This window comes from Silene latifolia, chromosome Y (assembly GCF_048544455.1).
Source record: "Silene latifolia isolate original U9 population chromosome Y, ASM4854445v1, whole genome shotgun sequence".
Lineage (NCBI taxonomy): Eukaryota > Viridiplantae > Streptophyta > Magnoliopsida > Caryophyllales > Caryophyllaceae > Silene > Silene latifolia.
In genome coordinates, this window is record NC_133538.1 from 127,294,502 (window position 1) to 127,321,868 (window position 27,367).

A 27,367-nucleotide genomic window follows, 5' to 3' on the forward strand; every position below is an offset into this window, starting at 1 on the left:
TTAAATTTCAAAGTTTGAATTTATTTGAAATTTTGTGATTTATTTGAAGTTTATAGCTTATTTTTGTAATTTTAGTCCATTAATGAACAAATTTTATAAATATAAGTTAATTATGGTCAAATAATTAGTGAAGACTAAATTTTGAGTCCTAAGAGGTTAGGGTAATTAATGCATAAATATGAATTTATGTAATTTTTTGTGATTGTAAAATGTTGAAATCACGCAAATCCGTAAAAACCGAGTAATATATATTGGCTAATTAAAGGCGATTTAGCATAAAATTGGGCATGTTCATACATATTATAATGCTGCATTTTCTTTATGATTGTCATAATTTTAATTTATGTAATTTTTGAATTATGTAATTTTACTTAGTATGGCCTTAGTTTTTAATTGGTATTTCCCGAAATGTATGGGAATATCGATTCGGTTGTAATTTTATTGTGATCTCGTATCACCGTTTTGTAATTTAATAGATTTATTTTATTTTAGTTACAAATGTATAATAGGAAATTATGAAATTTATTATGTAATTTTACTTATCTCGGAGTTCCCAAAGACGGATTTCTTCAAGATGGCGATACATAAAGACGGTGTTACCTCGAGATGCATGCCACAACCGAAGTTCAAGGGACCAATGGAGTTGGTTTCCGAATATGTAATAGTTAAATAGTTTTTTTCTATTTTAGGAAAGACCATACTAGGATTTATTTATTTTATGCTTGCATTTTATTTTATGTCACATGCATCGCTAAATCGCCATAACTAAAACATGCATCCTCATTTTATCGAGTTTATCGACCGTGTCAATTAGAATTATCGTAGTTCACCGCTTTAGTTCACTTAAAACGTGATAGATAATAAATTGACATGACCTCTCGCTAAAACAATCAATTGAGACATAGCCTTACCAAATAGTAGAAACCATGAAAACCTATTTCGCGAGGGAGTGCACTCGGCCACACCGGGATACAAACCTTGTTATGTAGGGGAAATGGGTGATAAATGTCTATCCACCGAATTCATGTTGATAAGGGATGTATCGGCCACACCGTACCTAAGTTAATATGGGTTTGGATAATGGACACATTTATTCGAAATTTGGATTGAACTCAACAAAAGTTTTTGATAAGGGATGTATCGGCCACACCGTGCCCTTGTCGGATGTGTTTTGGGCTAAAGATAATTGTTAATGTAATATTATCGACCAAGAGTTCTAAAAGTAGAATCGATTAAAACGTTAATCCACCGAGTTATATTAATAAGGGATGTATCGGCCACACCGTGCCCAAGTTAATATGAATTTGGGTCTTGGGATCATTTATCTAGTTGGGTAGAGGTCACTAGAAAAATGCATAAAACTTGTTTAAATTATACATTTTACGAGTATTATTATTAAAACGACATTTGTTTTACTCCTTATATTCTGTTTTGTAGACCACTTCTTTTTCTCATAACAAATGGCAACACCAACACCAAACGCCACGCCTCTCGCTAATACTTCATGGCTCTGATCCTTCATGGATCGATGTAAACTTGAAAAGAATGGGTCAAATTTGTCCGATTGGGATGCCCAACTCAAATTGGCCGCCCAAGGTGACGACAAGCTTCGTTACCTTACCGAGGCCTCTCCTCCCGAACCTACTACTAGGTCGACCGCCGCCACTAGGGAAGCATATGAGTCTTACCAAAAGGAGTCCGCCGCAATGAAAAATGTCTTGATATTTGCGATGGAGGCGGACCTCCAAAGGAGAGCCTTTAAAATGGGCAATGCTAATGAGATTTACTCCAAGCTTGTGACAATGTTTTCCCAAACTCCGCGGATCGTCCAATATGAGGCGGCCGCGGCATTCTTTCATCTCGACTTCAAAGAGGGCAAAAAGGTTAGCCCTCATGTGCTCAAACTCATGGAGCTTGTCGAGACCTTGAAAATTCAAAAGGTTGAAATCCCCAAAGAACTCATTATAGATAGGATTCTACACTCCTTGTCCAAAGTCAAAGCATATGTTCAATTCCGGGTGAATTTTAACATGCAAGACAAGGATGTGTCTCTTGAAGAATTGCACAAGTTACTTGTGCAAGCCGAAAGGGACATGGGGTTAAATGTGAACCCACCCAAGGATGTGCTTAACATAAGCACTAAGAGTAAGGGGAATTTCAAGAAGAATGGGAGGAAGGGTAAAAAGCAAACTCCCACATTCACCAAAGCTAAGACTTGTGAAGCTAGCACTTCAAAAATCAAGAAGGGTCCTCTTGATAAATGCCATTATTGTAATGGTATGGGATATTGGAAAAGAAATTGTTCCAAATACCTTGGTGATAGTAAGGCTGGAAAGATCACTCCAGTAGGTAAATGACTATCCTTCTTTTATGTTTCTAATTCAACTATGGTATTATGATGCAAAGTTGTGATAATATATCTCCCTTTTTATTGTAAATAGGGCCTCCACCAAGCAAAGACAAGGGAAAGGAAAAGCAAGCATGAGAAACCATCAAGAAGCTAGGGATAGCTTTCATGGAGCTTTGCTTTTCATTGTCTTCTTTTAAATTATGTTTTGGATTTTAGAACCTTAAGTTTCCGTGTTCGACATGGAAAGGTATTTTGGATAATGGGTTGTATTTTGGATAATGGTGACTTGGTTTGCAACCCAAGTCACCCGTTTTATCATTTTATCCTTTTGTTCTAAAAATTCATGTTTAAATGCTTGTTCTTAGAAACATATAACTTAAAGTGATCTAATACACAAATATAATGACGAGTTTCATTATATGTCCACATGCTTAAGGCTTGTGTATGATCATTTATAAAGCGATTTTGAGTCTATGAACTCTCTTAAAGGTATGTCAATCACCAAGTACACATATGAAATCTATAACAATTAGTCAATCTATGAGATAATTCTCCTTATAACCTCAACATCATTATTTGTGTCTCATATGCTATCTTTGAATCTATAGTGTATTTATTCTAAAGATAGAGTGAGAGAAAAATGAGGACACAACACACAAGACAAGGTAAATTGGTGTACTTGTGTATATGAGATCTACGCAAGGGAGAATGATTTGAATGAAGGTATATCTATTTACATAGTATACGGTATAGATGAGATCTATGATCTCAAGTAAGTTCTATATGACTAAAGAGACCAAGTGAAGTAATCATAAGAGTAGTAAAAAACAAAAATGCTAGAGATAGAGAGAGAAATATTCTCTGAAATTTTAACCTAGTTTTCAACAATCTTCAACAATAACAATGGCAGTCATGACGTTCTCAGAAAATTCTTTCTCACCTTTAGCTTCAGCTTCAACGTCTAAAGCTCAAAAAAACACAAAAATACCAAAAAGTAAGGATAAACAGCAACAAAATAAAGAGACTTTGGGTGAGAAGAGTGGGGATAGTCATGGAAAGACCGTGGAAACTACAATACAGAGACCAGCAACTGCAGATGCTAAAAAGACAGTATCTTTGGGTGAATCAGTTGGTATTCATGTCCTAAACTTGTCAGAAGGCGGGGAGGAACAACAGGGTGTTGGTTGGTCACTGCAAAAGGGTAAAAGGAACCTTCCTATCATGGAAACAATTGCAGAGGATGAGGAGCTTGCTGAGTTACTTCAATTTACTACAGATGATGTAAAATCTGAGGTAGAATTCTGGTCTCAGTCTGTTTACTGCTATATTCTGGGCTCTAATCCACCTTTTGAAGTTATAGAGGATTATGTTTATAAAGCCTGGGAGGAGTTTGGCATTGACAGAGTTTCTTTCATGTCTAATGGGTTATTTCTGGTTAGGTTTAAAATATAAACTGGTATGGATGCCTTACTTAATGCAGGGTATTATTTTTTTGATAATAAACCTATCATAATTAAGCCATGGGATGCTGAACTTGACTTAGTAAAGGAAAAAGTGGAAACTGTTCCTGTTTGGGTGAAACTTTCTGGAATCCCTTTGAAGTTTTGGGGGGATTGTTTGCCTGTCATAGCTGGTTTGGTTGGTACGTATGTTAGAAAGGATGTGGCTACCATGGACAAGACCAGGCTGGCTTATGCTAGGGTTTTAGTGGAGCTTAAAATGGATCAAATGTTACCACAACAGGTTAAGTTCTTAGATGAAGCTGGTAGAGTGGTGGTTGTTAAAGTTGAGTATGAATGGAGGCCGGTTACTTGTGAGCATTGTAAGGGGTTGGGTCATACAAAGCAGCAATGCAGGAAGGCTCTCCCTAAAGTTAAACCAAAGGTGGGTGTCAAGCCTACCCAACCTGCACAAAAGAAACAACAACACTGGAGGCCTGTTCAGAAGCCTGTGGAAACTGTTCAGGAGAAACTTATCACCCCTGATGTTTTCCCACCTCTGGTTAGGCTACCTATTGCTACTCCTGCTATGCATATTATGAAACTTAATAGGCAAGGAGGGACAACTGGAATGAGGGCAGCAGGGAAGACAAAGCCATACTCTTTCCTTGATGCACTAAATGGGACTACTCCTAGGGGGGGTGGGGGCGTAGGGAGAAGTGGTAAGGATCCCCCTCCTATAACCCCTCATGCATAATATTGGCTTTTGGAATGTCCGGGGTCTAAATGACCTGAATAAACAGAGGGTGGTCAAATGGTTTATGCACTCTCAAGGTGTGGGTTTATTTGGATTATTAGAAACAAAACTTAAACCTAGGAATATGTTGAATAAGAATATGTCCTTCTGTGATGGTTGGAGCATTACTACAAATAGTAGTTGGCATAAAGGAGGGAGAATCTGGATCTTATGGAAGCCTGATCTTTTTTGTATTAATGTACTAGCTTATGGAGCTCAATTTATCCATATGAAGGTTGAGTCAAGACTAGAAGGGAAACATTTCCTTCTTACTATGATATATGCTCATAATGACTTGTATGAAAGGATGGAATTATGGAAGTTTCTGAAAGACATGGCTTTACACTGTGATGAACCTTGGCTCTGGGCAGGAGATTTCAACACTGTGCTCTCTCCAATTGAAAGGTTGGGGGGCAATACCACTGAGGCTGAGATGGAACACTTTCAGGAGTGTGTCTCTCTTTGTTGTGTAGAAGATCTTCAAGCTACTGGAGCTTTATTTACGTGGTCTACTAAACAAGACCCAGCTCATAGAGTTTATAGTAGATTGGATAGGGTGATGGGTAATCATGAATGGATGTTGGAGTATGGGGACTATATGGCACACTTTCATCCAGAAGGGATATTTGATCATTGTCCTTGTACCATTGTGCACAATAGAACTGAGTTGACTGGTAGAAGGAGCTTCAAATATTTCAATATGTGGGGTCAATCTCCCTAATTTAAGGCCTGTGTGAAGACTGTGTGGGAGAGACAGTACTTGGGCACAAAAATGTACCAACTGGTGAAGAAAATGAAAGAGCTTAAACCAGTCCTAAAAAGTTTAAATAAAAGTTGTTTCTCGGATATTGAAAACAGTTTCAACTTGACAAGTGCTTTACTTGAGCAAATTCAGACTCAAATGGTGGATAGTCCTGGGAATATGGAGTTAATGCAGCAGGAGATGGAAGTGTCTCAGGAACTTAGGGCCTTGCTTACTGCTAGAGATAGTTTCTTGGTTCAAAAAGCTAAGGTCCAATGGTCTTTAGAAGGTGATATCAACACTACTTACTTTCATAATGCTATTAAGAAGAGGGTCTTGCAGAATAAGGTGTTGAGCATTGAGGATCACCATGGTAATCTATGCACTGATGGAAATAGCATTCAGCAGGCATTCTTAGACTATTATACTGAGTTGCTGAGTAGTCACAGTACTACTGATTCTATTAATGTCCATGTGGTTAGGAGGGGGCAATGTTGTACTCCTGAACACTGGGAGATTCTTAATAGGCCTGTTACTTGTGATGAGATTCAGAAGTGCTTATTCAGTATACCCAAGGATAAATCTCCTGGTCCTGATGGGTATACATCTCAATTTTATAAAGATGCTTGGGATTTAGTAGGTGAGGAAGTTTGTGCTGCAGTGCTCAATGTTTTTGACAGTGGAAAGATGCAAACTCAGATTAATGCTACTTTGATCACTCTTATCCCCAAGCTGGATAGACCTGAGAGTGTAAAGCATTTTAGGCCAATAGCCTGTTGCAATGTCATCTATAAAACTATCTCCAAGCTCCTTTGCAACAGGTTGGCTGCTATTCTTCCTAACATTATAAGTAGGAACCAGGGAGCTTTTATTCATGGAAGGAGTATCTTGGAAAATATTCTGATTTGTCAAGACCTGGTGCGACTTTATAATAGAGGGAATTGCTCACCTAGGTGTATGTTCAAGCTTGATGTTCAAAAAGCTTATGACTCTATTGAATGGATTTTTATTGATCAAATATTGGTGGCCTTGCAGTTCCCTGAGAAGTTTATAAAGTTGGTGATGCTGTGTGTGACTACCCCATCCTTTTCTCTGAATCTCAATGGAGCTACTTTTGGCTTCTTCCCTGGTAGAAGAGGTTTGAGGCAAGGGGATCCTATCTCCCCCTTGCTGTTCACCATATGCATGGAATATTTGTCAAGAGTCTTGGATTTTGCCACAAATAAATGGGAGTTCATATATCATCCCCTGTGCAAAGGGCTTAAACTGAACCACTTGCTATTTGCAGATGACTTGTTGCTGTTTTCTAAGGGAGATACCACCTCAATCATGCTACTGTTGAGAGCTTTCTCTACCTTCTCTGCCTCCTCTGGCTTGAAAATTAATGTGGCTAAATCTGAAGTTATTTTTGCTGGTGTTTCTACAACTGTGAAACAGGATATTCTCCAAGTTACTAGATTTAAGAAGGGTGCTTTACCTTTTAGGTACCTTGGGATCCCAATTCAGGCTGGGAGACTGACAAGGCATGATTGTAATATCCTTGTGGAGAAGATAGTTGCTAGAGTTAGAGGGATTGATGCACGTAAATTGAGCTATGCTGGTAGATTGACATTGATTAACTCAGTGTTGAATACTTTGCACAATTACTGGTCTGCAATTTTCCTTATCCCTAAGATGGTTATACATAGGATTGTAGCAATTTGTAGGAACTACTTGTGGGATGGGGGCACTGAATACCAAAGAGCCCCACTGGTGGCATGGGATAAGGTATCTGTCAGCAAGAAAAACTGGAGGATTAGGTATTAAAAATCTTTGAAATGTGGAATATAGCTACTTTGTTGGAAAATTGGTGAACTGGATCTATATTAAAGCTGATAGGCTCTGGGTTCAATGGATAGATCATATATATATGAAAGGCTCTGATTGGGTTTCTTATGTCCCTCCTGCAGACTCCAACTGGAATTGGAGAAATATATGCAAGGTAAGGGATAAGATGGCTGCTGGTTACATGAATAGCTCTTGGCTGCCTGATGCTAAGGGTTATTCTATTGGGTCTGGTTACTGCTGGCTGCAGGGTATGAACCCCTCTGTAAGCTGGTATTCTGAGGTTTGGGATAGTTGGTGTGTTCCTAAACACTCTTTTATTGGATGGTTGATAAAGCATGAAGCTCTCAATACGCAGGAAAAGTTGCACAAACTTCATCTGACTGATAATGATTGCTGCATTCTGTGTGCAGCTGAACCTGAAACACATATGCATCTCTTTAAATCATTCAGTTACAGCAAACAGATTTTGACTATGATTGAGGACTGGATGCAGATTAAATTGGAGCATGGTATTCAGCATGGGACTGAGTTGCAGAGACATGCTTGTAGAATGGCTCGGATGGCCTCTTTTGGTATTACATCCGGCTAGAGAGGAACAAATGCAGGACTCGAATCAAGCTCATGAAACCTGCCTGTATTGTGAAGGATATTCGAAGATTGTTGCATACTAGGATTAATCAGTTTATTAGATTACCGTTATTGAATGTTGACAAAATCTGGGTACAACATTTGGATATTCTATGCTAATTAGCATGGATGATAAATGTGGCCCTTAAACCCTTGTAATCATTGCTCTATCTTTTGTTTCATTAATGAAAGCTTACATTTAACCAAAAAAAGTGAAGTAATCATAAGAGTATATTCTCAAGATAACTACACGAGGAGACCAAAAGAAAGTTTTGGAAGAAAAATGACTAATGTAAAGTCTTAACAAGTTTTTGACTAAGTTCTATATGATAAATTTTGACCAATAGTTTCAACCTTGAGAATTACTTAAGAGCCTAAATGGATCATAGTAACATACTAGTTATGATCTAGTTGCAAAGATTGATATACCGATATCTTCAATGGCCAAGTTTTAACCACGCAAATGTCATTGCTTAACCTCATTATGAAATGGTTAAACCTCCTTCCGAAAGGGTATTTCGAAGGACGTGTTCTAGATATTATTTACATTTGAATAATGACATTGCTACAAATCATTATGACATGAGTGTGTTAGAGATTTAAAATCTCTTTCCGTAAGGTTAAAATGAGACCTCTTCGAAATAGGTATTTTGAAGGGATATGATGGGAACATATATGGTTTTATCTTAATAACTTGGCAACGCAATTTATATTTCAATTCTTGAAAAGTTTCGATTGAGAAGTCAATTTCGAAATATATGGAATTGATTGGGAGTTAGGAAATTATCATGTGAATACATGGAATTTAGTGGGAGCTATCATCCTTTGAATGTTTACAACTCACCACTCATTGAAGAATGACGAGTTAATACCTTCCTTCATAAAAGAAGTATTTGGGTTTTCAATTCTGGATGAAAATGGACTATGATGAATCCAATTACATCAAGGGATGTTGGATTAGTATTAAGAGATACACATCGTATCAACATTCACATAGGTTATTCATGTAGATGAAAATGGAATTGCCATTAGCAGTCATGGTCGTTCATTGAACCTATGAACGGTTGATCTCATGATTATTAGTAACTAATGTTTCCGCCATTAGAATAATCATTCACATGTCCAATGATGAATCATATGCATAAGAGCATGATGATTCATTGGTAAGCCATAATAGAAACGTCATGAATTCTCGAGTAGAATCCGATGAGCGATTTCGGTGTTTGACGGAATGCTCTATTGTGTGTCAAGAGGTTGCACACATTATACAAAAATCCGAGCACATGCAAGGATTTATGAAAATCCTTAACCTTTTAAGCAAGAAAGAGAAATAGGATGTTTTGGAAAGATACTTAGTTAGAGAATAAGTTGCTTAAAACTAATCTTTCCTAATATACTAGGACTTGTGAGAAGTACTAGGTCAATCATCTTGACAAATTGTTACAAGACTCTACAAAACATATACCTAGTGCATTGTGTGTAAATGGAGTACTTGATCAGTACAAGTTATATCATTCACCACAAATTCGTTCGTTATGTGATATTCGATAAGGAAGTTCTTTCAAGATAAAGAACCAAAACCGAGGTCGGGAACCTTGATGTGTACTTGGTAAGATTCATGCTATGAGAGAGAACATGAATGTAAAGGAAAATGCGATTATAAGAAGTTTGAACACATAGACACATGGCATGTTAAACTTCTATTGCAATCAATAAGTGTTTACACTTACGTTATACATCACAAGGTTATAATATGATATTGACTACCCGAGTGTGATGTCGACATTTGTCGTTTGAGTTATTATTAACTCACCTTATACCTTGTTGCATCCAAACGGGTTGTGGAGACAATTGAACCCCGTTAAACTGAACATGGATTAACATTGTATTTCCCCATAGTTACTTACATGAGGTGACGTCTCGAAGTGACTAGAGTGTGATGCGATTGATGGCAAGTTCAAGTGCCATAGAGTCATGTGAGATGACTAGTCGATCACATAGGCAGACTGTTAGGAACATTTTGTCGGGCCTAATGACCGTTTATAGAGTTCTGCCAAATTTATATAGCCTGGTCGTGGCGAGAGCTACTATAGTATTCGAATGAGTCGATTCTTTTGACTAAAGACTATTCACCTTAGATGGCACAGTTTCAGATTAACTTTGATTTGTGTTACTACGACCTTCGTAAATGGGGTAAAATGGGCACATATTGGGTTATGATGGCTGTGGCTAGTCGAAGGGAATGAGTGCGATAGGAATTGTCCACCCCTAGTCAGGGTTATAACAATATATCAGGGCCACTCGAGGAGTAATGAACTGGAAATGCGTGGCCACGCTCGGAAAGTATCTATGATAGATAAGTCCGGTCAATCAGTTATTCTCCAGATCGAGGAAACCACTCTCGATATGATCACTTGCAAGTACGACCTGAAAGACACCTTGCATTGAGTGGGAGATAGTAATAGGACAAGAGAATTGGTGATGCACACTTGTCGAGGACAAGTGGGAGATTATTGGAATATGTGCCCTCCCACAATAATGCGATCATGACTGTTGATCATGATGATCACATGTTTAAGTCTCATTATAAAGAATACAATTGGGAAGTAATATTTTACTGTCAACTGATCAACATATATCGGTAATGATTGGCTGACTAGAGTTTGACATTACTGTCGTGTGACGGTGGTGATCAGTTGACCCCCTAGGTCATACCTATAGGGCAACACTCTTAATTGATCATTTAATTAATCGTATAACGTTGCGAGTTAATTAAATTACTTGAAAATTGACGGACGATTTTGGAAGTAAAATTTACGTATCACATTGAAATTTGATTAAATGAGATACGGTCTGAGTAATCGAATTGTATCATTGCTCAGATGAAATCATTGTTTAAGGAAACAATTAAAATTGAATGAATTATTATAAAAACAATTTACTGTGATTTGTAAATTGGTAAAATATTTTGGTACAAGTAATTATGAATTACTAAGTCGCTTTTTGTATATGACGTATTTTTATTAATACGTTGATTTTTAATATGTTAAAAATACATAACAAATTTATGTAACATATGACATGTGACATAAGACAAATTGACAAAAATAAAATGGACTCCATTTTATGAAAGTGCCGAAATTAGGAGGAGGATTAGGCTAAATATTGTGTTTGATTAAGTTAATGGAAAACACAATCATTTCCCTAATAAGACTAGCCATGCATCTAGTTTACATTGTGAAGGCAAACAAGAGAATGCATTGGGTCTCCTTTCTTCCCTCCTCTTCCCTCCTACCCGGTTTTACCAAAGAAAAGGCAAAGGGTTTTTGTCTTAATTTTTGATATACACTACATGCATGAGTGTGTATTATCATTCATTCTTTACTCATCCAAAATAACAATTCTAGAGAGACAAAAAGCTCTCTTCTTCTTCTCTCCCAAAACCGAAAATATTAAGTGTTTTTATAATATTTTTGGGTCATTTTTCTACAAGATTAATATTGTACTAGTAACTATAATATTAATTTTAATGAAGAGAAAGCTTTGGGTATAAATCCTTGGGAGAGATCCTACACTTGGGTCTTAGTTCATCCAAAAGGGAAAGCTCAAGAACAAGAGAGAAAGGTGATCTCTCTTGTGCCCATTAAACCGAAAATCACAATGTATGAACATTTCTTGTTTATTTTGTTTAATAGTTTGCATGCATAAGATCAATCTTTAATTTTATGACAAATTAAATTAAAACATATATGAATATGTAAGTATATAGATCTACTTTTCCTTCAGCAAGGACGTGTTTTGACCCCTGTTTGAATAATGCAAGGCCTATGTTTTATGTAATTCAATTTACGGTTGTCTTTAGTACTGTTGTTTTGTGTTTTAGTTTCGATATTTTGATCTCCCAGTCTATGTTATATAGCTTGACTCAGTTTAGGTAACATAAATATGTAATGTTAGATCAAGGACATGTTTGATCCTTTTTTTTTTTTTTATGTAATGTACTTATTTTGGGATATTAATCTTAATGACTTTTTTACTTCTTGTATTATTATGTTGTCATTGTCGTATTGATTTTGATTTAAGTCTGCTATTTTTCTATTGTAAATGCATTTTCACTTGTGTAGTTGTACTAGTCTTTGTAATATGTTGCTTTTACATATTTATATTCTTTTTTCATTCTAAAGTTGTTTGTCCAATTAGGTTTTAGTGCAATAAACTTGGCAATATGTTGCAAGGGTTCGGGACTTAATGTTTACGACGTATATAGTAGTTCATTCATAAAGGGCTACATATCTGGACAAAAAGAAACTATGTGTTTGTCATTTATAAAGTACTATGAAGTTGAGGTTGAAGGGCAAAGATATAAATCAAGGCAAGATGTATTTAGTGATGGGGACCTCATGGAACAAGTCTTCACACATGTTACCAGTAGTTTGGACAAAGGGAATATGGCACTTGTCTGCAGGAAATGGGCTCAACTGTTTCTTCTACATGAAGATGCCCCTGGGCTAAAATTAGAATACCTGTTGAGATTGAAAATAACTCACACTGTTGGTCTTGAAATTATGACTAGGGGTTCTGTCCTAGTGTCTAAAAGGTGTACATGTTATTTGACTGATAGTCTTGTAGTGAAGCAGCTGATACATTATGCACAAGTTATTTGGTCTACCTCTATTTGATTTTGAAGAAGCTTCAAGTTATATTGATAACATCCCAGATATGACATTTAGGAGATCATTTACAGTTGCCAAGAGCTTACTCAAATCACCTTCTGATGTTATTGTTATTGACTGATTATTGTTATTATCTTTTTATGTAGTTTGAGTATCAAGGAAGTTTTGTAATCCCCATTAGACGTTATTCTTAGATGAAGCAATCCTCTTGATGTTTTAATTAATCTCGGTTTATATATGTTGTACTGTTTTGTATAGGTCTGTATTTTATCAGACGATTACGTATTGTAATGATTTTATAATATGTAAATTAATAATATTTGTACTGTTCTTTTGTTGTTATTCTATGAAAGTATTAGCTTCTATCATTGTTATTCTACTGTTACTCTAGTGGTATTCTACTATTACTTTGCTCTTATTTCTGCTGCTATTCTTTAAATGTATGTGTTTATGTTGCCATAGTTATTATTTTTGTTGTTATTCTATGTTTGTTATTGTTATTCTGCTTCTAGCCTGGTATGCTTTGTGGTTATCTCTGAACGTAATTTTTTTGTCATTGAAAGAGAGTCTGAGGTTAATTTGTCTGATGTTACAACTGAAATGGTGAAGGTCACAATCAAATGTTCGTCTGCGTCAAAGTCCACTAGCCCGAATGCATCAAGGTCCACTGATCCGTCTCCATCAAAGTCCAGTGCTTCTCCTAGAAGGTCTACTCGTAGTCAAGGAATGACAATAAGTAAACCAACAACTACAAGTCAACCAACATCTACAAGTAAGGCAGCAAGGAAAGGAAAGTCTCAGTCACAAGTTGTGAAGTCGGAGTCTAGTCAACCATAGACTAAAAGCAAGCCGGCTGAGAAAGTTAAGGTTGTGAAAGATAAGGCTGAGAATACTCAGGGGGGGAGATGCCCCTTCATATGGGAATACAATGTATGCTCACTTGATCTATATGTTATTATAATGTTATTCTATACTGCGTTCTTAGCACAGCCGAATGAGTATAATGCTCCTTTAGATGGGATTACAAACAGCTGGGAAAGTTAAGGCTATGTATTATTTATAATGTAAATTTAAAGTATACATCTTATGCCCATCTAGTACTGTTATTATTATGTTATTTTATTATTATTATTATGCTGTTATTTTTTTCTTCTGTTGTTATTGTGCTGTTACTGTGAAAGTTCTGATGTTGATGTGATATGGTGCATTTTAGTATTTGTCTTTTGTTATTACTATTCACCTGTTATTCTTATATATTTTGCTGTTATTATATTGTTATTCTTAACTGCTTTATTTTGCTTACATATTATTATGCTGTTGTAATAGTTGATAGGAGTTGTTAGCTGCCTTTGAAGTTTTAGTCTTTGTTCTTGTAAAATAGTGAATATTTTTCCTTTTTTGTGCAGCGCGAATGTTGTTATTACTTGTTGTCGTCCTGCCGGTCTTTGCAAAATTTTAGCTAAGCTTATTGATGCCCAGAAAGAGTCTGACAAAGAAATTAGGTTTGGTGGTCTACTTCACTTGAAGCTGAGTATAATGCCGCATACCATGTTGCGTCAGATTATATATGCTTTTAGAAGTCGGGCTTTTTTTGAAATTTCCGAAACAGAGAAGTTTCCACTGACTGAAGGTGATGTTTGTGATGTTTTTGGTTTACCAAATTCTGGACCAGATGTGGACTTGATCATTACAAAGTATAATCCTTCTTCGAATTCTCAGGGAGATGTGTTGAAGCGTGTTTGGCATAACAAGTACGATGTTGAGGAAATCGGTTCTTCAATAAAAATTGGTAAAGTGCATGAAAAACTCATGACGTGTAACACTGCTGACGACGAGTTTAAAAGGACGTTTGTTGTCTGTGCTATCTCAAGCTTTCTTGCTCCTGCGTCTGGGCCTGTATTGGATCTTAGACTTCTAACTGCAGTTAAAGATGTCTCTAAGATCAAGGGGCGGAACTGGTGTAGGTTCATACTTACGGAGTTACAGATTGTTGTTCGTGAAGCGCTTCGTGGAAAGTTGTATGTACGCGCCTATGTGCCATTCCTCACCATCTCATATTTTCACCGGTATTTGTTAAGGGGTGATCAGGTAAATAATGATCTACCGCTCATTCGACATTGAGATGACACCCGTTTTCTTCAAAGGTTGCATCTTGAAGAGGCTGCTGGTGCTCTTGGCACGGGACGACGTTCAAATGTTGTATTCCCAATCTCAACTAGAATTTTAGATGGCTCTGAAGCGGGTCCAAGTGGATGCGGTCATGGTGCGGGTAAGGATCGTTGTATTGTACTGGATATACCTGTTAACATCCGTACGGGCGAGGAAGTCCGTTCCGCAGCAATCGATGTAAGTATTAATTTTCTTGCTTTTTGGTTAACTCATTCTAAATTGTTCAATGTTTTTTTAACCCTGTACGGGAAAAATGGTTACTGTAATTGTCATGTTATAACTGTTGATTTACTTAACTATATTATGCTATTGTAGTTGAAGTGTGACTGTGGTGTTATTATTATGTTACTCTATTATTATTCTGCTTTTATTCTGCAAAAGTATTTTGCTTTACTGTTATTATGTTGTTAGTCTTATCATGCTACTGATTTTTTGAGTTGTTAGTCTGGTGTTATTGTTATGTTACTCTACTGCTATTCTGCTACTATTTGGTAAAAGTAATAGTTTCAGGGTACTGAAATTTTGACGTGTTACCCTGTTTATTATTGGTTTGTTACTCTACTGCTATTGTCTGTTGTTGTAGTGTTATTGTACTGTTATTCTGTAAAAGTGTCAGTATCAAATTGCTATTATTTTACTATGCTGTTATTATGTTGTTTAGATTGGTATTATCCTATTGTTATTCTACTATTATTCCACTATTACTCTAATATTATTCTTATTTTGGTTAGTTGTTATTATGTTTGTTATTCAGTTTTTGTTGGTAAATTTTTACCTTATTATTGATAGGAGGTCCATGAACTTATATTGCTCAACGAAAGAGACTCTGAGCTTTTTTGCAATCGGTACTTGAAAAGGGCAAACCTGATCAAGTTGAAGATGAAGGGTTTGTCTGCACCATCCAGTAGTAAGGGGCCAGCCCAAGCAGTCCAATCAGCTGCTATTGACAGCGCAAACAAACGGCCAGAAAGTGTCAACTGTGAAGGCTCAGAAAAGGTTGTTTGTACCCCATCTTTCTTCACGGATAAAGTTATACGTGAGTTGGACGAACGTGTTAAGGAGGTGATGTCTTTGCGAGCAACCAACTTTACGCGACCAAGTCTTTCTAAAGAAGCAAGAACAGAAGATGTGGTGATTGAGCCACCATCTTTTAATCTTTTCTCTCAATTCTATGAGGATTGTGTCATGCTTTCAGATATTGAGCCAAGTATTGTTGGAAAGGAGCCTTCTCAACAGAGTCCTATCATTAACCACCATGCAATGGAGGAGATTCCAGAAGAGTAACCCATGAGTTTAGATGCTATTATGACGGATGTGTGTGCTATTATTGAGTTTTGTTATGGTAAGGCAGGTGGTGTTGTTGATGAAGGTGGTGTTACTGAGGAAGAGGGTAAAGTTGAAGATGCTGATGATGAAAGAGTAGATGTGGAGTTTGTTAGAAAGGATGTTGATATTCAGTTGGATGATGTTGTAGTTGACGACTATCTCGTTGACAATCCGCCAGATGATGTTGATAAGAATGCCGAGGGTACAACCGCAGTCCTTGAAGGAAGTGAAATTAGAAATGATAAGCCAAAGTTGAAGGATGTCACTGTTGGCAGTGGAAAGAATGATGATAATCGACATTCAAATCAAATTGGCAGTGAAGCATTTGTTACTGCAGAAGAAGCCGATTTGTTGATGTCTTCTAATGCAGAGTTGTTACTTGGTGCAACAATTGAGGTAGAAAATTTAGAAAAGTCAAAGACTGAGGAGGATGTTGTGTTGGGGGACACAGCTGTTGTCAGCAATTCTGTTTCGGAGGGTAATGTTCTAGATGATTTGAATCATGCTTCTGGTGATGTTCCTGGTAATAATGTGTTACTATTTTTTGAATATCTTAATTCCTGTTTTTAGTGTTACTGGTTGTTTTGCCCTTATTGCATTATGTACTGTAATAATGCTATATGCCCATTGTTATTGTCGCATTATTTGTTATATTCTTGACTTAAGTCTACAATCATATGTAGAGGTTGTTCCACAAAATATCCGTACAAGTTATTTGCTGCACTCTGCTGCACATGAGGGGCTGATGTCTGTTGTTCCTGAGAATTTTGGATGCAGCACTTACTCTGGTGAAGTAGATCCTAATTTAGTAGTGTTGTCAACAACAATGATTACAATGAAAGATGCTTTCAGTCCGATGAGATCCCTAAGGAAACAGGTTGCAGACTACTGTTTTCTGGATAATAATTTTCCGCTTTCGTAAGGCTTCCCTTTTCCTTTCTTTTTAATTTTTTTTGTTTCTTTTGTTTGAAGGAAAATTAATATTAATCATGTTTTCTGCTTTCTTATACATTTTCCTGATTCTTAATTTTTTTCCCCCATTTTTTTTTAAAGTGACAATCTTGTAACTTGGGGTACTCGAAGTTACCTAAAATAGGAAGGATATGGAAACGATGATTCCAAACAAAATGATAATGATTGGAGTTATCGAGTGGTGGTCCCTGTTTCTTAACGATACTTGTATAAGTGGAAGTCCAAGTTGACTTTTCTTTGGGCTTGGTCAAAAGGTTAGTTTCTCTATATAGATTATGTGTTTGTGTTAGTATTTTTCATTTTTTTTAAAACATTTTCAAATGTTTGTGCACTTCGTTTTTAGCTTACATTGGACCAACTCTGTATTCCATCAAAACGTCCGCTGTTTACCCGAAGTGAATCAGTTGATTCAGTTAAGTCATCATTCAACCTATGCCTACAGACCAACAAGAAAGTGTGTGATCTTAATTCTGATATAGTATGTTTCTGTATTTGTGTTATTAATGATACTCTTTTGTTATTATAGTTTTTTATTGTTAATCTGTTGTTATTCTACTGGTATTCTGCTGTTATTGTCTTAAAAGTATTATATTTTTTAAAAATTGTTTTTCTGTTGCTTTTCTTCTGATACAGTGACACTTTTATGACCTTCGTTTTTTATATGTTAGGGCTTTGTATTGATATTATTATTTCACTGTTATTCTGTTGGTACATTGTAAACGTATTAGAATGTGTTCTTATAGTTATTGTTTTCTTATTCAGCTTTTATTTTGCTGTTATTCTGTTGTTAATATTTGATAGTATTACTATGTGTGTGTCCTCGTGTATTCTACTGTTTTCCATTGTTATGCTACTGTTATTCTACTGTCATTGTAGTGTTATTGTGCTGTTGATATAGCTCTAATTAATTTTTTTTGGTGTAAAATTTTCCAGATTTTCATCCCACTGCTTTTGCACGAGCACTTAGCTGTTTGTGTATCAACTTTAATGCCAGGAGGGTTGATTATCCTGATAATGTATTTCAAGAGGAGTTGTTTGGAGATGTTCAAGCATACTCTTTACTTTTTCTGTATTGTCAAAATCTTGTAAGTGATTTTATTCTGTTTTTACTTTTCTTGGGGTATTTCCTAGTGATGTATTTGTTACTGATTATGCTTTGTTTTTGTTTTTGTTTTGTTTTGTTTTGAAGCTGATGATTATGTCTGATTTTTTGGTCGACAATGGAGTTGCACAAGGCAAGGAGGTGAAATATTTTTAGAATTGCCAATGTCCCTTTTAGCTGGCAAACAGCTTCTATTGAAAATCTGGACTGCGGGGTGTATACGATATTGCACATGCTCTTTTATCGTAGGAGTGTCTTTGATTGCGATCTGGGTAATTCTGTTTCAAGAGCACTTTATCGCGCTGAGATTACTGCTTTGTTGGTGCTTTCTGATATGAATGAGTCCAGGGCTGATGTTATAAAGACTTTGACCCAGTTGTGCAACATTAGAGGGGAAACCCTGACTACCCTTGCAGAGAAACGCCGTACTCAGCTTTCAAAAGAGAGCAATTCTCAAAAGGGTATGAAGCGTAAGACTAGTGGCAGGGTGAAAACTGTTGGTAAAAAGATTAAAACGTCGCAGGCTGTTATCAAGTCTCCCGTTGTCTCTAATGTCACCACTAGCCATCAAGGGTCTGTTAGCACGCTCAATGTCAGCCTTCAAGGTGAAAGCTTGTCTCTTGACAACAATATGAGTCCAAAGTCCCTTTTGGGTAGTCGTAGAAGAGGTAGGTCAGACGATGGTCTGGGTTGTTCTTTATATTGTGGGGGAGAAGACACTAATGTTGTTCTCTTGTCGGATTTTATGCGTAAAAACAAAAAGTTGTTCTCTAAGATGTTGAAGGTGCGGAAGGAAGTGCTGGAATTTGTTTGTCGTGATAATGCTGCCTTACAATCAATGTATGTTCTTTTTTTTTTCATTTCTTTATGGTGGTGTTAATGTTTCATGGTGGTATTATTCTGTTGTTACTATACTATTATTCTAATGTTATTCTAGTTTCACTACTGTTCAATTATGGTAGAGTTTTTATTTGTGTTCTTATCATGTTTATTTTTTCTGTATGCTGAGAGGTGCTTGTCGTGTACAACGACAAGGTTGGCATGTTTTTAGACAGGAATGATATTTTGTCAATTCTTCCAAGTAGACAGATGTCATCACGAGTAGTCCAGTGTTGGTCTACTCTATTGAATTCGTTGGAGTTTGAGCAACGATCAGAACCTACCTCAATGTTTTTTGGACTTCGACACATGGTATTGGTTCTACCTTTTTGCATTATTATTTTTGAATTTAGTAATAACAAAAGAGTGGTTTATTGATATTCTGCTATTATTGTCTTAAAAGTATTATATTTTTTAAAAATTGTTATTCTATTGTTTTTCTATACCCTACATGTGAAACTTTGTGACCTTAATTTTGGTTTAATAAGGTTCTTATTGATATTATTACTGCATTGTTATTCAGTTGTTATTCTTCTATTATTCTGTTGTTATTCTACTGTTACTATTGGTATTCTACTGTTATTCTGCTGTTATTCAGCTGTTATTCTGCTGCTTTTTTGTTGTTATTTAGCTGTTATTCTGGTGCTACTCTATTTTAATTTTGAAAAGTATTACTATGTGTTACGCTATTGTTTTTCCACTGTTATGGTACCATTTTTTCCATTTGTTATGCTACTGTTTATTGTTCTGGTTCTTCTTTTTTGCATTATTGTTTTTGAATTCAGTTATATTTTAGATATTTGTTAGTTATGCTTTTTTATTGCCTTTTTTTGTAGCACGATGGTCTCATTTCATTGCTAGAGAACTATGATGCCTTGAGCCCTGTTCAAAGTCAAAGTTTAAGGCTATTTGCGTCATGGGATTTTTTTATAGACTCCTGCGGTAACAAATGTCAACTGAACTCTGATCTGATCATTGTGCCTCTTCTATACAATGATCATTACTGTTGTGTTTGCATCAACTTCATCCATCAAACGATTGATTTATTGGACAACACGTACCATCAAGATGAAGACTTCACAAAGTTAGCAGAGATTGTGGCTAACCATATGCGATCATACTTGGAGTCGAAAAATGTTATGAAGAATAAATACTGTAGGAACTTTGAAATTGTTGATGTGAAGGTTAACTGGAAAAAGAAGGAGCTAAACAATGAGGAGTCTGACTGTTTCTTGCTGTATACGATGGCGGAGTATGATGGGAGCGTATTTGAGTCTGATCTTCACAACATGATTTCTCGTCGAAGCTACTGTGCAGAAATAGCGGTTTCTTTGATTTTGGCTGATATCAATCGGTATAGGTCGTTAGTGATTGACAAGGTGAAGAAGCTTGACACTCGGAGGCCTAAGACTTTGGGAGTAAAGTGTTGAAAGACAAAGGCTCTACTACATCTGGAGACGCAAATGATCCACTTGAAGTTAAACCATTGATCGTTGTGTATCCAGTAGATTAAGTATTTAATATGTATTATGGCAACAAATACTTAAATAGTGTTTTCCTTTTTAATGCATTATGGGACCTTTAAAAGTTATTTGTATTGCATAGCTTGTGTTATTATAGTGTTATTGCTATTCTATTGTTACTCTGTTATTGATTCTGTGATGTTAATGTTAAAATCATTTTAGCTATTTTGGTTAATATTTGCGATATTCCCAAATCTGGGTCTTTATGTTGTTGTAGGGCAATATAATCTGTGATGTTAACCTCATACATATGTGTAAACTTATGCTATTCTTTTATAAAGAATTTTTCATATGACCGGTGATATTGTACTATTATTTTGATGTTAGTCTGTTTTTATCATCTTACTATCAGGAGAAATGTTTATGCCTTTATAAAGCATTTCTCATATCATCTTGTTATTTTGCTGTTACTATGTTGTTATTTTGATGTTATTATATTTTTATCATCCTAGCATTAGTAGAAAGGTTCAGCATTAGGGAATGAAAAACACTTTCAATAATATCACAGTAACAGAACAATAACAGTACATAAGAATCAGATAACAATAAACATATTTCACTGCAATAACAATTTTTCATAGTACCATGGTAACATGTGTTTTTTTATTATATCACAAATATTATTTTTAAGAAACTAACAACATCATTTTCATAGGATCTGATTTTATATCTTTGCTGGAGGTTTGGGTATTGCTTGTTATATAAACAGTAACATAGGAGAGATACATCAGAATAACAACACAATAACATGACCATAACAATAGATATAGGAGAAACTTCTAGGACAATAACTGATTGGAATTAGGAGAGATACACTACAATAACAGCACACTACCAGTACCATGACGCGAGGATTAACATTGTAGTAATATCACAATAACAGAATAATAACATCTGCTGAGAAACAAATAACGTTGAATACACTCTTTTGCAATTAGATCACATTAACAGTAGAATAATAGTTAACAATCAACATCTTTGTATTTTGAAAAGCATCACAATAACCTCATATATATATATATATATATATATATATATATATATATATATATATATATATATATATATATATATATATATATATATATATGTTAGTTTTATGCTATTCTTTTTTAAAGAATTTCTCATATGACCGTGTTATTGTACTGTAATTGTGATGGTTGTCTATTTTTATCATCCTACTGTTATTTTGTTGTTATTTTGATGTTATTATATTTTTATCATCCTACCATTAGTAGAAAGGTTTAGTATTAGGGAATGAGTAACACTTTCAATAATATCACAATAACAGTACAATAACAGTACATGAGAATAAGATAACAATAAACATATTATACTGCAATAACAATTCTTCATAGTATCATGGTAACATGTTTTTTTTTATTTTAACACAAATATTATTTTTAAGAAACTAACAACATTTTTGTGAAGACAGAAATATTAAAAGCATGAACCCTACTCAATAATTGAAAGATTTAATATCTTTCATTTCCTTCCCAGACGCCTACGGGCAGGGCCTTCAACTGTGCTTTCAACTTCTACGGACTGATCGTTAAGAGGGTTTTTGTATGCGTCCATAAGTTCCATTGCTTTCAGAACTGTCATAAAGCCTTCACACATGCAAGGAATTGATTCTCCATGTCGGCTTCTGTGTATTTGTTTTGTTTGCTTTCCTTCAACTGTCGACGCATACCGTTTTTCTCAGCCTCAACGAATTTTACTCGGGCTTCAACAAGTTCCAGATCTTTTAGTAAGGCCTCTTCACGTGCCTCTGCTGCCTCTACATTTGTTAGTGCTTCGAAAACGTCTACATAAAGAGAGTCTATTTTTTGTTTTGCTTCATTGAGTTCATCCTTTGTGTCCTCAAGTTCTATTTCTATTGCAGACCTTTGGTTATTGTCAGTTATGGAACTCATTCTGCACGAAAAAGAAAAGTATAAGTTTGTTGTTTTTGATTTTTTTTTTTTTCTTGTACCAGCACTGAATAATTTTTTTTGTCTAAACACAAGTATTTATAGTCGGTTGTGGGAGACAAGCAGTTTTTAATAAAAAAAAATTAGATAAGATTAAGACAAACTGTTAGAATTTTTAAATATTAACTGCTTTTTATTAGATAAGCCAAGGAGTTTAGGAAGTTTTTAATTTTATTTGTTGTTAATTAATAATAACGTTTACCTACTATGTTTTATCAGCAGTGTTATTATAATGTTATTCTATTATTATTATACTATTGCGTTTTATTCTGTTCTTATTTTACTGTTACTGTGAAGTTTTTGTGATTTTGATGTCATTTGGTGCGGTTTTGTATTTGTCTTGTTATTGTTATTCTCGTGTTATTTTTATATATTCTGTTGTTATTATGCTGTTACTAGTATGTATTCGGCAGCTATTCTGCTGTTATTCTTATGTATTCTGCTGCAACAGCACAATGTAGTTCTCATGTGGTTTTATCAGTAATGTTAATATTTTTGTTTATATTCTGTTTATACAGTGGTATTTGGGAATGCTTGTTCATATATAAAAAATATGCTAGTAATATTTAAGCACAAAATGTAGTTCGAAAATGTAGTTCTCACTAATTATGTAGTAAATTTAAGCTTAAAAGGCGTTTGCCACTTATTACACACGCTGGTAAAACTAATGTAAGGATGGCAAATAGTAAAAGTGTAATTTCAGGCGAGCTCTTAATGATAGTCCTTCTCTTCTTGGTCTCTTGTGTCTTGTTTACTTCATGCATCCGATGAATCTTCCTCTTCAGTTTATGATTCTTCTTCATCATCGTCCGAAGGCGGTCTGTCAACAAAAGGAAGGTTACAAGTTTGACTGTTTTGGTTTACCAACTTTTTACAGTTACCGCACCTTCTCTTTCTCATTTGTTGCTTCTTTATGCCCTTTTCTTTGGACGTCACCAATCTTTTTCCACTGCCCTTGTTCTTTGCCTTACGTGGTGGTCGTATGTCTATTTCATTTGAAGCTCTGATTCCAAGAAGATCCTCAATTTCTTTGTTTTTCGTTTTTGTGGCGACTTGCCCTGTGATATTTTCCCTGAACTGTTTCAGCATCTTCTCCAGTTGTTTCATCTGTTTAACTGTACCAGTACTATCCAGCACCCCCACAGTTGCATAAATTTCAGACCATACTTTTGACATCTCCATTTTCTTGATGTCAGCTTCACTGTAGTCTTCCACGACCTTCCCATTTTCATCGTGAACGATAGGCCTGTATGATTTCTTTGTCCATCGAGGAAGCACGTAGGCTTCAGGTATCTTGTATACCTTCCTCCCATTCCAGACCCACATTATATGTCTGCAAACAAAACCACACCTCTCAAATAGCTTACAAGCACATTTGGTGTTGTTATTTTTGGTGTTATATTCGACGAGGAATTTTCTGTCCTTCAGTCCATGAATCACCTCATGGTACTCTACTAGTCCTTCTGTTATCAAACCTCCGACTCCCATGGTGCAGATGGCATGTTTTACTTCTTTTTGAAATTCAGAAAAGATAGCATGTGTGTATACCAGTGATGCATGCACCTCTATCTCCATTGGGCCTACTTTCTCAAGCATACGATGCTCGTTGGTAGTGTCCAGCTGCCTCTGTGCATATCTCCGCTGTTCTATGGCAGAATTGAACCTCATCCAGAACTCGACAAGTGTTCCAAAATGGCTTTTAAACCTTTTGAAGTAACTGTTTGAGCTTTCAGATCTTTGAGTTGTCCTCAACAAACATCCCAGAGGCAGATCCCGAAAGTAGGTAGGTATCCACTTTTGCCTTATTGAAAAAATGTATTTTAACCAGCGGTTGTTTTGCAGCTCATGCTGTGAAACCATGGCAGTCTAGTTTTCTTCAAACTCATGTGGTTCTAAATCAATTTCCCAAACAACATCATTTATGTCAGTCATAAAATTTGTTTCATTACAGATTGTTCTTCCCACCTTTTCTGGCACTTCCTGCATGATGTGCCACATGCAGTACTTGTGGATTGCATTTGTGAAAAATTTTAGGCATACTTTTTTAATCCCAGGGAATTGATCTATGATGATACATTGAGGTTGCGTTTGGCCCATCGCATCTAAGAACTTTCCAAATATCCATTCAAAGGATTCTTGACACTCAAATTCAAGTAAGCCAGCCCCGAAATTCACGGTGTTTTTGTTGTGGTCTACTCCTGTGAAAGGAGTAAAAACCATAAAGTACTTATTTATGCCATAAGGAGGATCAAAGGAGATTGTGTCTCCAAACATTTTGTAGTTTTTTATGGCTTCCCGATCAGCCCAGAAGACTTTTGTCAAACATATGTTCTTATCCAGGTCATAAGCAAAATAAAACCATGTGTTTCAGCAAGCCTTTTGAAATTACCAATGAACATTGAGGCATCAGTATCCCCAATGTAACACTTGACATCCCTTTTGAAGTTTTTAAAGTCTATCAAATAGGTACCCACATTCTGATAACCATTTGAGTACTCCTTGAGAATTCTGTAGCTTAATGTTGGACCTCTGTTCAGCTTAGTATGATCAATAATTGTCCTCTTAATGTAATCATGGACGTCCCTTGACAGCTTTTGGAATTCTCTATTCTTGACAGAGTAAAGAGGGTGATTGTGAACCTCTCTAAACTGGTCCACAATGTATCCAGCCGGTCGTTCATCTGTTTTTGCACAGGTTCTTAACCTCATCTTTGCCTGGCAACCACATCTTGTCAGTCTATTCTTCTTTGGTTGTCTAGTTTTTGTCTTATTGTTCTCTGTTGTACTCCAACTGCCTGCTTCTTTATTGTTTGATTCAAGACGCAGTTTCCTTTTCATATCTCTATGTCCCTGTCTGTTACAAACTACTGATTTCACGGCGACACTATCCTTTTGTTTGCCAGTTGTGTACTTTCTCACATCAAAACCACAAGCGAATGCATATATGCTATAGAACTCCAGTCCATCCTCCAAGTTAAGAAAGAACATGCCACACTTAGGCGTAAAATCATCCTCAACAGTTCTTATCCACTGTTCAGTAGCCCCCGGTGTACTGCTGTAATTAAGTGTGAGAATAAAGTCATCTTCTTCTTCTGAACAAGTTGGGGTGGAGAATGTGTTGTTATTTGAAGATTCACCCGTAGCTACAATGGCATTTTCCCCAACAATAGAGACAGCTGAAACATCTGGCACAGTAACAGATTAACAATCAGAAGAGTGACACCAAAATAACATAACAATGACACCACAATGATGCCACAATAAGAGTACCATGAGGCAATTTCACAATAACAGTAGAATATCAGCAGTTGAAAATCAGATAAAAATCAATATACTGTGTTGCAAGAACTAACATCACAATTAAAGTAGAATAACAGATAAAAATCAATATACCCGATTGTAATAACATCAGAATAACAGTAATGTAACATCAGTTGAGAAGTAGATAAAAATCAGTATACTCTATACTGTATTGCAATAACATTACACTATCAGTAAAATAATAGTACAATAACAACAAGAAGACGAGTATGAGCTTTTGATGTTATCATATGCTATTGTTATGTTAGTGTTATTGTACTGTTATTCTTATATGTAAAAATAATAGTAAAATAAATACACAACACAAGAATACGACTATGAGCTTTTTTCTCATCCTATTATAAGTAGAAAGGTTTCGTGTAATTCATGAATGAAGTCTGCATATATCATCATGTTATTTTACTATTACTCTTATGTTATTGCGCTTTTATCTCATTGCGTAACTGAATTCAATTCATTAAGTACGAAATAAATTGAAAAATCACACCAATTAAATTCATGAATTCGTTATCACCTGTTTCCATAGGTACTGTGGAATTAATTTCTTCGCTAGTGTTGTTAATAATTTCGTTCTCCATCTTTTATACCTAACAATAATGAAATCAATGAATTCAATATAATAAATAGCGAATCATCATCATCATTTGAAAATAAAAATTTACGAATTCAATATAATTCTATTCGAATAATTAATTCATTATAGTAAAATTAATTCATATACCTGTATTATTGAGTTTGAAGCTTGATTTGGTGATGTTCGATCTTCAAAGTCGTATCTTTTTCTCTGTGTTTTGTTTTGAGGAGAGATGTTAGATAGAGAAAGTAATATCACATGAATGGAAATTATGTTCTTCTTTTCAGCTGTTTTTGTATTTTTTACGATTTCGTTTTTTTTGCTGGGAAACGAACTATTTTCCTTTGACCAATTCAATTCTATGAAGGCCTAAAGAGACGGTCCACGATGCTGAAGGGACCGCCTCCAGTCAAAAGCCCTCTTTTGGGCTATTCAAGTGTTTTGGAGGATGAGCGGTAGTGCTATTCGGCTTGTAAAACTTTTTGTAATTTTGGATTTGTTAGACATTCTTATTGCATTTAGATATTAGGAATAGGTTAATTAGTTTAATTAGTTTTGGACGAATATAGACTGCGGATTTTCGGTTTGCTACGGGTATTTTTGTGGGGTATATTTTTATATGCTTTGCAGGTCGTAGCGGACAAGTGCAAAGACATGAGGATGCGTGCCAAAAGTGAAGCCCTCGATCGACTACTATCTGTGCTCGATCGAGCAAGTGGCCATGTAATAGTCCTCGATCGAGATGCTCAAACCTCTCGATCGAGCAAGCATATTTAAGGGGTTCTCGATCGAGTCGAAAAGCACTCGATCGAGCAAATTGAGGATGAAAGTTCTCGATCGAGCAACTCCAAAGTTCTCGATCCAGCAGTTTACGCGCTTATCATACGAGGGATTATAGAGAGTGATAAGGAAACCAGAATCGAGAAGCTTGCTGTCATGGCTACTGCTGCTTCTTCGACCACTTCTCCGACAGTGGTCCCTGCTGCCGCCACTGTTACTACTACTCCGGTGGTGTCAACCCCTGCTGTGTCGACACCCGTCACTGTTGCTACTGTTACTGTTTCTGGCTACCTAC

The 27,367-nt window shown here is 35.8% G+C and overlaps 2 protein-coding genes across 2 annotated transcripts; both read right to left on the minus strand.

Annotated features, from left to right (window-relative positions):
- Window positions 1–23,184: 23,184 nt before the first annotated feature.
- Window positions 23,185–24,258, minus strand: LOC141628883 (protein FAR-RED IMPAIRED RESPONSE 1-like). The gene has a single exon (XM_074441969.1). It carries the CDS (start codon window positions 24,256–24,258, stop codon window positions 23,185–23,187), a length of 1,074 nt encoding a protein of 357 aa, XP_074298070.1.
- Window positions 24,259–24,264: 6 nt separating this feature from the next.
- On the minus strand, window positions 24,265–26,296 carry LOC141628885 (protein FAR1-RELATED SEQUENCE 5-like). The gene is made up of 3 exons (XM_074441970.1): window positions 26,233–26,296; window positions 24,788–25,582; window positions 24,265–24,596 (listed from the first exon to the last, which is right to left on the minus strand). The coding sequence occupies exons 1-3, from the start codon at window positions 26,294–26,296 to the stop codon at window positions 24,265–24,267; spliced, it is 1,191 nt and encodes a 396-aa protein (XP_074298071.1).
- Between the last annotated feature and the right edge of the window lie 1,071 nt (window positions 26,297–27,367).